This window comes from Polistes dominula, unplaced genomic scaffold, assembly GCF_049000335.1.
Source record: "Polistes dominula isolate Pdom_NZ unplaced genomic scaffold, Pdom_raw_medaka contig_246, whole genome shotgun sequence".
Classification (NCBI taxonomy): domain Eukaryota; kingdom Metazoa; phylum Arthropoda; class Insecta; order Hymenoptera; family Vespidae; genus Polistes; species Polistes dominula.
The window spans coordinates 350,050-362,280 of NW_028300928.1; the positions used below are offsets into that span (position 1 = coordinate 350,050).

Below are 12,231 nucleotides of genomic sequence, written 5' to 3' on the forward strand. Positions count from 1 at the left end.
GGCCATTTACTGTATTTCAAAATAGAATTTTATTATATAATATATAAACACAATTCGATTAGGTTTATAATATTGTAAGAACGATTAAAATTAGATCTTAAATAATCGCAGACATTTATACGATACATCAAACATCTATTCATTCGAGTTTATCGTATTTAATAAGTGTATTGCGTAAGACCACTTTGAAATTAGAATTATAATTATTATTGTCAGGTATTTTGAGACACCCTATATGTAACCTCAGTAGCTAACCTTTCTGTCATAGCATCGTGAATAATAAATAGAAGCCGCGATAGCTGTTGCGCTCGAGGCGAAGCCGTTTCGTTCTTCCTAGCGATTATGACAAGTGAAACCCTTCTCGGACAAGAGCAGAGATGCCTGCGATAAAATACGATTTTCTAGTCTTTCTCTCTTTCTTTTTTGAAGCAAGAAGTCAACTACTTACTGAACTTTTGTATTTCTATGCATGATGCATTGCAATATAGAATCGTGCTTTCTTATCAAATCTTTTTATGATATGCAGTGACAATTTTGTTTTTTATTTCACTTTTCTACTATTTAAATAAAACATAAAATAATAAAAAAACGTTTGTAAAGGCAAGTTTTATTAAAAAGAAATACATCTCTATGTTTGGTAAGTTTCTAAATTAAGATGCTTTATATAAAGAACATTTATCATAAAATAAAATAATAAAAAAACGTTTGTTAGGACTGTTCTTTCGCTGACTACTGACCAAAACAGATAATAATTACAAATAAAATAAAAATATGAATTTTTTTAAAGTAATTTTTTAAGCTATTTTAATTTAGTTAATTTATTTTGTACATTTCTTCAATAATAATCAGTAATTTAAATATAAAAGAAAAAATACAAAATTTATAATGTAACACAGAGTATGATAACTTTAACAGGATATTTTAATAAATTTAACCTAATCATAAAAAAATAATAAAACGATAATGAACGAATAAAGATAATAAAATTAAAATAGAACAATTTCAAATATGAAAGCAATTAACTAAACGACATTACAATAATTGCCAATATTTAGTTGCTATGTTAAACACATCACAATAAATTCCATGTTAAGTTAATCGGTAAAACAGCAATAAAGGTGGTATAGTAAAAAAATACAGAGGGAGTTTCTAAACTCAGATGTTTTATATAAGGAACATTTATGATAAAATAAAATAATCAAAAAACGTTTGTTAGGGGAAGTTTTATTAAAAAGAAACACGTTTCTATGTTTGGCAAGTTTCTAAATTAAAGTGTTTTATATTAGGAACATTTATCATGTTATATACAGGGTGTGCTAGGTATATATATATGTGCAATAAATAGCTTATTACAGAAATATCAAAATATAAAGGAAATATATTAATACACGAGAGAGAATTCTTTAGTCGTTGGTCCAATCATGTTACGCAATGTTTTTCCGAAGTATTTCTAATATCCGGTTATCTTTTACTGACAATCTATTTCGCTTAATGTTTTCTGCTTTTGTCTCTCATTCTCACACTTACAGATTATCCACACGTTCTCACTAATCTCCACTAACATCTTATCCACTGTATTATCATTCATCCCTACTTACTTAACATCCATTGCATTACCACTTAATGCACTTACATATCACCACCACTTATCCCTACTTACATATTATCATTCTTTACATTCTTTCTTAATCCTACAAAGAGTAAGAATCCTCAAGTTAAACCACTGAGAAATAGTTGGATAAATGACAAGGATTACCTTTTTTCATGGTCGTTATTTAATGTTCACATTACGAAATCATTTCATCATCAACTTGGACTGTTTTTATTGATTCTTACTAATGAATACTCGTTTAAATACGTTCGAAATATTATCTCATATAATAAATATCCTTCCTTTCAGTTTTATTTGAAACATAAATAATAAAAAGATCTTAAAAACTCGTTATAACGTGACTTGATTTCAATACTTTTAACGTTTTACAAAAATGAGAACGTATATCATTCTTCAATCAGATTTTCATTTTATTCCATCATATCATAAAAATGTATGATAATAAAGATATGTCATCGGTAAAAATAAAAAGAACAAAAATATGAAATGATTCGCAGGTGCATACAGCTGTTCAGCAACCTGGATTTAAAAGAGTAAAACGAGGTTACAACACACTCACCGTGGATAATCTTGCATCTTTGTACGATATTAAAAATTCAGTGGATTCAGCAAGTAGAAATCCTACCGATCCTTACTTTCAATATCAATGGTATTTAAAAAACACTGGGCAAAATGGTGGTAAACCTAAATTGGATCTCAACGTTGAAGCTGCCTGGGCTCAAGGGGTTACTGGGAAAAATGTCACTACTGCAATTATGGATGATGGTGAGCATTCTTATCAAATGTTAGTCAACTTTTTATGAGATTAATAAGATCAAAATTATTTCAAAATTATTAAACATTTCCTAACAATATTAAAGTAATTAACTAAAGTTTCTCTTTTATCTAGAAACAAGATGGAAAAATAATAAAGCAATATATTAACTCGACAAAATGAAATAATGTATTATATATCAATGCATAATTCAACAGTTAGAATATTCAAATTCTTTCTTTCTCTATTTCTTCCAATTTTCGTGAGAGATATTTGAGAGAGTGTTGTTGATGTATAAATCGACGAGATAATTGACTTTCCCTCTCGTAGAATGAAATTTATGCCAGTTAATCTATACACAAAAGTTCTATAGTGTACGTAATCCATGATAAAATCATTCTCTCTCTCTTCCTCTCTCTCTCTCTCTCTTTCTGTCTATCCTCACATACTCCCTGATGTAATAGGATTTTGGTAAAGCTCCCACCAAATTACTTGTTAGCGTCATAGATCGTAGTTAGATCATAGCGTCACTAGATCGTTTCATTGCAGGTTTATATACAAATTATTTTGAAGTCCCTTACACACGACCTTTAAATATCTACGTAGTATATGTCAAGGTTCATCAATTTCGTTTATATTCATGTAATAATATATATATATATATATATATATATATATATATATATATATATATATATATATGTATATATATAATTATAAATTAAGATAAAATATTTCACCGACAAAGACAGTTGAGATGAACTATAATAATAAAGTATATAAAAATAAATATAGAATCTTTTCAGAAACATAAAAAAAGAAGTTTTTAAATTTCTTTATTTGCTTATTTGTTTAATAAATTGATATAAATCCATTTTTCGATTTACGTTGATTATTTGTCCACCATGTCTTTTTTATCGCTGAATACAATTGTGTAAATAGAGTTCGTTTGTTTTATCGTTGACTATTTCTGTTCCTTTACAAATTGTAGAAACATTCGTTTATATTATTTTTATATAGTAACCCTTTGCACTCCGCTGTCTCACCCTATGAGACTTCGTGAATCTGGCCTATCACTCCGATGTCTTAACGTATGAGCCATTAAAATTTATAAGTGATTACGGGAAATTAAGTTATTTCAGCACAACTTTTAGGAACATGCATGTTTCCCTGATGTTTTTTCTTAAGATAGCACAAGACATCGAATCAAAATATAATAAAATAACAAAGATATATAAAAAAAATGTTAGCGGGTTTTGTGTTCTAAGAGAATGCGAGACGCGTGCTTACGACCGTCCGAGAACTTTTTGGCGAAACTTGAGAAGAGCAATAAGAAGAATTTGTAGAAGGAATGTTTTTATAGGAGCATATCTCGCATTTTATAGTGAGATTTATAATGTACAAAGAAATATTATCAAATAGTATCACATTTCAAATACAATGAAACGCGCTCGCTTTTTTTCAAATGCAACGCTATTACACACATACATTCTCTTACTAAATAAGTTCTTTTGGTAACATTTCTTTAGGTAAATATGTTCCTTGATGTCTACAGATTAATATAAGTCCAATATCATTAGAATCCGTTATTTGGTTCCAAAGTTATACTAAATAATACGAGGGTTTGTAAATGTGCCGTTTCTGCTGCGAAGTCGCGCAGAGTTGCTGCTACCCAGCGTCGAAAGTCGTGCAGAGTGCAAAGGGTTAAAATAATAAATTTCATTAAAAGAGAAGAAAAGCGAGAAAGAAAGTTACTAATAATATTAATGGTATATGATTAGCACCATACATTTGAATAAATGTATAAATGAAATCTATAAATCTATAAAAGAATTCTAAAAACAGGAATTTTATAATTAATTAATAAATACTTTAATTATAATTTATTAGATAAAACGGATGTTATATCGTAACGATAGATATAATTAATGGAATATACTGAGGTAAATCTTATAGTCATTCTCTAGAGGATAACTCGATTATGTTAAAACATCATCGAGTTAACTGCATACACACGTCATTGTCGAGTTTCTATTGTAGATCTAATGGATCATAAGTCCTATACGAGTATGCATTATTTCCATTACGGTTGACATGCATATCAACACAGTAGAATTTTTTCTTGTCCTTTCAAAAAGGACATCAATTCGCTCTATTTAACTTATCCACTCGAAACTTTCAACTTTTATATTCGATTTTATGCAAATTCTTGTTATTTCATTTGTGTTTGTTTGTTTTAGGCGTTGACTACATGCATCCAGATCTGAAGTATAATTATGTAAGTAAACTCATTCGTTGCATGCTTTTATTCTTTGCCAATATTTTTCTAGCTTTTTTTCGCAGAAAATTAATTTCTTTTTTTCTTTTACTTTATCTAACAAAATGTAAACTATGTTTAAATATTAATATTATGCAGATATTTTACATTTACTTTTGTATTTAAGTTTTTAATAAAAGATTTGTAAAAATTATATTTTTTACTTTTCATCTCATTAACATTTTAAATATACATTAAATTTATTTATTGAACATAAATTATAATAAATAATTTATTTGATTTAAAAGTATCGTTATTATTTTTATGGAAAATATTATTTTCTCGATAAAGTATTTGTATTGTAGTGTTTGATTTTGTTTAAAAAATTGTTTAAAATTTTGTTCAAATTCTAAATATATAATACTTCATAATTTAACTTATATTTTCTAAGAGAAAGAAAAATGTCAACAATTTAATGCGAAAAAATAAATGTTACATGTCATATGTTACAAGATTTACGGTATTTTCCACATAGAATTTTAATCGATGAAAAATTTCGAATGCATTCGTAATAAAAAGGGATCAAACGAGATCTTTTTATAAAAGAAAAATATTAAAAAGAAAATTTCGAAGACGTCGTTTAATCTTTCTTCTCTTGAAGAAAATCTTTTTTATCATAAGGTAAAGAAAAAGCATCAACAGCGAATTTTAAAAAAGTCGACTTTCGTCAAACATCTCGTTAATTCTCTCGAAATATTTTTGCTCTATCTCTTTAGGCTTTTTTCGTCTTGTCCTCGTCGTCCTTCGATGTCCGACGAGGAGTTTAACATTAGCATAAAACCGAAGATACGATGAAATTCAAATTTTCTCATAACCGTGACCTTTTCTTTTCGAATAAAGGACGCCGACGTGTTACGACGGATTTTATATTTCAACCTAACGTTATTATTATCCTTAGAAAATCGTTATCCTATATATATATATATTATATCACATGTATCCTGTCGGTTGACCAACAAGGAAATAAGCAAAGATGAAGATAAATACAAGATAAATTACTCTTTTTTTGTTGTTGATTGATTTAAACCAAAAATTAGGTCACATTAAGGAATAAAGTGCAATTGCATATGGCAAGTAGAAGTTAAGACGTATTATGGCCATATGATTTCTTTCCTTTATCAATTTCATTTATTTTTACTTATTAATAAAAAAACAATAATAGCCTGTTCCAGTTTGTTCTGCAAATGACATTTATTATTCTATAAAAAAATCACAAATATATATTATTCTTGGCCATATAAAAACCCCATATATTTTTGATTAAAGGTAATTTATTAGTACTTGATTCGCGATAAAGAAGGCAGATAAATCGATAGAGAAGAAACAGGAGCTCGACTTAAACAAATGTTCATTAAGCAGCTTCGCGCTACCACTATGAATAATGTCTCCTAAGAGATAAACTTAGCTACGCGTAGCTCGTACAAATTGATGGACTCGTTTCAAGACTTCGTCGTTTATTCTTGCAAACGATAGTGTTATATTAAGTAGGAAAGAAAAGTAAAGTAAAGTAAAGTAAAGTAAAGTAAAGTAAAGTAAAGTAAAGTAAAGTAAAGTCAAGTCAAGTCAAGTCAAGTCAAGTCAAGTCAAGTCAAGTCAAGTCAAGTCAAGATTTTCTTGACTTTTTTTTAAATTATGCGATTTTAGTTTATCGCAGAGATAATGTAGCTTTGAATGTTGCAGAATGCTAAAGCTTCTTACGACTTCAGCAGTAATGATCCATATCCGTATCCGAGATATACGGACGATTGGTTTAACAGGTAAGAACAATTTTAATATTAAATCGTTTTGTATCTACGTATGTAAATTACAAAAATATCTTTTCTTTGCGTTTTCGCATAAAATTAAAATACAAGTGTATACAGTCAAAATCAATTGAAACCGGTTCTACGTTGTAACGTCATAACAACGTTGATTAAATACTAATTATTGATTAAGCTTCCGTAATTAGCTCACGATTCTGTTTAATTATTATTACCGGAGAGAAGATGGGAATGCTGGAAATTGTTTCGCATTAAATTTGTTTTTCTTCCAAATAAGAAAATTGCTCGTTTGCTAAGAAGAGATAAAAGTGATTAAACGTATTACGAAAATGTTTAAAATGAAGAAAAATATTATACAATTGTTCGCTTGATAAAACAATTTTTTATTTACGTAAAAGAATCATTCGAGTTGAAATTTACGATTTTGCGATTGGGTTTGACAGTTATCGATTGAGTTGACAATTGTATCGAGAGAAATATCATATTTTTAATTGCTTTCAATACGTTTCTTTATTTTTTTTAACAGCAATCACATTTTCTTGAAGAATTTTCACTGAATTATATAAGTTGAAGATTAAAGGAACTAATTGAGCGTTAAGGGAACTAATTGAATGTGTAAACGATAGTTATATTAATAGACTAATTTGGGATAAATTTGTTGAAGCCATGGTACCAGATGTGCCGGCGAAGTTGCAGCAGCTCGAGATAACGGAGTTTGCGGTGTTGGTGTGGCATACGATTCGAAGATCGCCGGAATACGGATGCTGGATCAGCCTTATATGACTGATTTAATCGAAGCAAATAGTATGGGCCACGAACCTGACTTGATCGACATTTATAGTGCCTCTTGGGGACCAACGGATGATGGGAAGACCGTTGATGGACCGCGAAATGCGACCATGAGGGCCATCGTACGTGGGGTTAACGAGGTACGATCGATATTCTCATATTTCATTAATATATAGGGTGTCTTGTGTGATCCAACAAGTACCAACAAACATTTTTATACAAATTTATATCATTTTCAAATGTTATTTAACAATTGTGTCAATAATTTATAATAATTATTAATAATAATTAGTTATGCTTCATTGCCGTTATTTTTATCAAATCTTAAAATTCAATTGGATAGCCATAAGATAAATTGAATAAATTGGATAAATTGGATAAACTGGATATTGGAAATAAATTGGATGGCCATTCTCATTTCCTTCGTCGCATTGATTTTTACGTAATATTTAGATTTTGTCGTAGCAACTTCTTAAACCTCAGCTTTTGCAGAAATAATCTCCATCATTTTTAACACGATGTACAACGAATTGTGGCTACATTCTTTTTCTTATTTTTTCAACCACTTATATACGTTTATCTTTCTTTTACTATTATTTTCTTTATTTTTACAAATAAAAACCATCGTGGAACTGTTTTCTTATCTTTTATCTAAACAAGTTTTATACCGTTCAAGGATGTGTAAACGAAACGTTCTTTCACACACGAGCACACACGAGCACACACGTTGAACGCATACTAACAGCTATGAACCCTCACAAAATGAATGACAAAGAGCGATTGGTCTTGAAGTTTTACATATTCAAATTTTAATGATACAGCCTGTAATTGATTACATTATACGGGACTTCTTATAATGGAAATTTGTAATTTGCAATATTCATATGCTAAAACATTTCACGTAGACGTTCATTTTCGTTTGTGCATTAAAAGATTCATTATTATACTACTATACAAATAATACAACATTATATACTAATAAATATCGATGATCAAGGCTTTTAGAGGAACAATTACTTTATAATTTCGCGTTGAAACATTTCCCTGTTTAATTACAACCTAATGAAGATATTAAAATGTAAATAGAGCACTCTGTAATCGATTTTTTTATATTTAAATTATACACATTGCATCATATGCATATATAAAACATACATTCGTGACCTGAAAAATATTTAAAAAGATTTATAAAATGAACAATTACACATAAATAAATATCGACGATTCGGATATTTAGGTAAATATGTGATATAATTGAAATAAAATATAAAAATATGAAGAAGACACCTTTAGTATACTATTGAAAAACATCTCGTTATCTTTCTCTTTGAAATCAAAGTGACATTCTTACGGCGTCTTGTAGAAAGAAACAAATAATTTTTCTATTTTACGAGTAAAATACGTAGGTACGTAGTTTTATATCTTTTTCAAAATTACGATTGTGGTTTTTCCTTTTGTGAACGAACATTCTGAAGTCATTTGAATCGTATCAATGAGAAATAAAGAATTAAAGAGAAAAAAGGAAGAAAAAAAGGAAATGTAGAAGGAAATGCTTGAAAAAATAAATAAAGTTCTCTCTCGGAAGTTTTCAATGAACGGAAGAGTGAGTTTGTGGTTAGAAAGAACTACGACGTGGTCAGACCAATTGATTTCTCACGAGTACGAGCAAATATTTTCAACGTTAGAACGTCGGGATAGAAAGAACAAAATTGTGATTAGAACTCGTTGATTATTTCTTACAACGCATATAACTTTTTTTAAAAGGAAATTAGTTTCCTTGGGGAATGACATCCTTTATGTTCTTATCTTTGAACCATGACATTTAACGCAGTTCTTTTTCCTTCTTGATTTTCTCAGTAACAAAATGAACATTTTATTCCTAGGGTAGACAAGGTTTAGGCAATATATATGTCTGGGCTTCTGGAGATGGTGGTGAACAGGACGACTGTAATTGCGATGGATACGCAGCGAGTATGTGGACTGTGAGCATAAACAGTGCTATTAACGATGGTCAAAACGCTCATTATGACGAAAGTTGTTCCAGTACGTTAGCTTCCACCTTTAGTAATGGCGCCAAAGATCCAAACACTGGTGTGGTTAGTATATATAAATATTTTTTATTATTTATTAAACATAGATTGTTTTATTGTTTTATTTTAATAAATATCAAGAAATAAGACAAATTCACGTAGGATGAAAATTATATCTATAATTCGCCTACACGTGGTAATTTACGATCTACTGATTGTACATAGAAATTTCATTTTCAAAGAGTATATATATATGTACATATATGTAATATAATTTCCTTTATTCATCGATACATGTCAACGAATTATCTGTCGGTTAAAACTCAAAAGACATATTTTAATAGGATCGATCAATTCCTCTAATAGCTTTACTTGGCCACAACTCTCAATCTTTCCTCCCACATAGGCTTTATTCATTCGTTAAAGTGGAAGTAAAGCATTATTGAAAGCTTCAAAACACACGAGTTTTACATTATGGATTTAAAAAATCCATTTTTCTAAACGTCACTCCCTTTTTTAGTTTAAATTCATTGACTCGTCTGCTCACTCTAGTCAAACCTGACATTTTTTTCTTTCAAAGTAAACAATATTCAATTTTTATTAAATTTTTATATAAAACCAAGCCCCTGTTATAATCCAACTACCACCAATATTCCTGGCATATCAACTGCAGTCCAAAGTATTCAAATTGAAATGAAAGTTTGTTTTTAGGCTACAACCGATCTTTATGGGAAATGTACAACGACTCATAGTGGAACATCAGCTGCGGCGCCGGAAGCTGCTGGAGTGTTTGCTCTTGCTCTCGAAGCCAAGTGAGTTTACCAAAGCTTTTTAATATTTTTCATTTGAAAAATAAAAACCTATTAAATGTGAAGCATTCGCTTTACCTTGAAACAGATTAATTTCTAATTAAAATCGTAACTCGATTTAATCATTCCTTTAAAAAAAATATTCAAATTTATATTGATACATAGAAGAACCTGTATAAATTATATTAAATTGTTAATATATCGAGCTACGTTGCGACAATCACATTGAACACGCAATTAATATAATTTATCTTTTTCCAACGAGAATGTCAGCGCACTCAACAATAATAAATTCAATTAGCAATAATTATTATGGTATGGGAGATACAAATTCTTTTTATATATTACAGAATTTAACTTTCGAAATATATATGTATGCATGTATAGCTATATATGTAAAATCTAGAATAATATCGTTTATTACTAGCAATGACATGAAATGAAATTTATATTTAAAATTACTTATTGTTGGATTTCAATGGTTTCCAATATTTGTTTTCACTCATAATAATATAATGCGACGTAATTTAAATTTGTTTAAAAAGGAAACAATTATATATAAAGTCACGTTGAGAGAGTTAGTTTGATTAAAGTTTATTTTTTCTTCGAAGAGAGAGAGAGAGAGAGAGAGAGAGAGAGAGCCCAATATTTTCTTAAAATATTTTTTAAGAGAACACTTTAACGAGCCGCTCGCATTAGTTCACAGTTGACTTGGAGGGACATTCAACACTTAACGGTATTGACTTCGAAAAGGAATTCGTTGTTCGATGCTAAAGGAAGATTTCATTGGACTATGAACGGTGTTGGACTAGAATTTAATCATCTTTTTGGTTATGGTGTTCTTGATGCAGGCGCAATGGTGGCTTTGGCAAAAAAATGGAAAACTGTACCACCTAGGTATCACTGTGAAGCTGGTTCTGTCATCGAATCACAGTAAGTATTTTTTCAATTGTAGACCAATATTTCTTGATTTTGAGATTTTCCAAGAGAAGATTATCTAATCTCGAGACAGAGTTTTTCTCTATTGATTTAAGGGATTTACTTTAGGTTTCCTTTGAACATTATGAAAATGACAATAAAATAAACGCAAACAATGAGTGTCCGTATATCTACTGTTATCTCTTTCTGTCTTTTAAAAACAGATTTTCTCTTGGATTTATCAAGCAACGTACCAATCAAATTAAAGCGTAATAATGTTATTATTTACGGACCGTCGAGTATCGATCTAAAGGGACTTGCTATCTCTCTATCCCTCTCTGCAAAACGTTGGGTTTATTTTAGCTTTCGTTCGTCCAACGCTTTCGAAAGAATTAGGTGTTATTTTGGTGTGTTAAGGATTTTCCCCAATTATTATCTCTTTCCAACCATTTTATCAATGTTTCAAATAGAAAATGATAAGAAATAATAGAATTACGAAGTAACCGTTAATCTATTGTTTTCTTTTTTAAATTTATCACGAAACTGACTAAATATATATTATTATTGTCATTAGTAATAATTAATAATTGCATTGAGAATGAAAAAGTCGTTTAGCATTATCGGTAATAAAAATATTCAACGATTACTTTTTTCTCCAATTGATCGAACAAGTTCAATAATATTTATTTTCCTCGCGTTTATGCTTGCAGGGAAGTTACCAGTGAACGTTCCCTTCTGTTGAAAATCAAGACCGACGCTTGTGCTGGCACGGAATATGCTGTTAACTACTTAGAACACGTTCAAGCCGTTATTTCCGTAAATGCAACTCGTCGAGGAGATCTCGAATTGTTTCTAACTTCACCGATGGGAACTAGGTATGTCGTCTAAGATTACATTTACAAGTGTATTTTGGTTTTCACATATTGCGGTTTTACAAATGAAGACGTTGAACCATTTGTAATTATTTTAGTTTACCTTTTGCTTTTAATGTTTCATTGTGATCAATTTGATTATAATTTTTTTATTCCATTCCTTTGAAAAATGATCTTTTTTTTCGAATTGTTGACTTTTTTTTATAGGTCAATGATATTAAGTCGTAGAATTAATGACGACGATCGCAGAGATGGATTTACGAAATGGCCGTTTATGACAACTCATACTTGGGGCGAATATCCTCAAGGAACTTGGTCATTAGAGGTACGAACTTTCTGTTTCTCTATTCGAAAGGTCAAAAAGTTAAGC

General features: G+C 29.5%; 1 protein-coding gene across 1 annotated transcript in view; it reads left to right on the forward strand.

The window, feature by feature from the left end:
• amon (prohormone processing protease amontillado) overlaps positions 1-12,231 on the forward strand; it is a 29,185-nt gene that overhangs the window by 12,573 nt on the left and 4,381 nt on the right. The window contains exons 3-11 of the mRNA XM_015332362.2: positions 2,110-2,377; positions 4,607-4,644; positions 6,364-6,440; positions 7,108-7,372; positions 9,116-9,328; positions 9,974-10,074; positions 10,771-11,004; positions 11,700-11,864; positions 12,069-12,186. Of these exons, the coding sequence (XP_015187848.1) occupies positions 2,110-2,377; positions 4,607-4,644; positions 6,364-6,440; positions 7,108-7,372; positions 9,116-9,328; positions 9,974-10,074; positions 10,771-11,004; positions 11,700-11,864; positions 12,069-12,186 (1,479 nt within the window). The remainder of the gene's footprint in view (positions 1-2,109; positions 2,378-4,606; positions 4,645-6,363; positions 6,441-7,107; positions 7,373-9,115; positions 9,329-9,973; positions 10,075-10,770; positions 11,005-11,699; positions 11,865-12,068; positions 12,187-12,231) is intronic.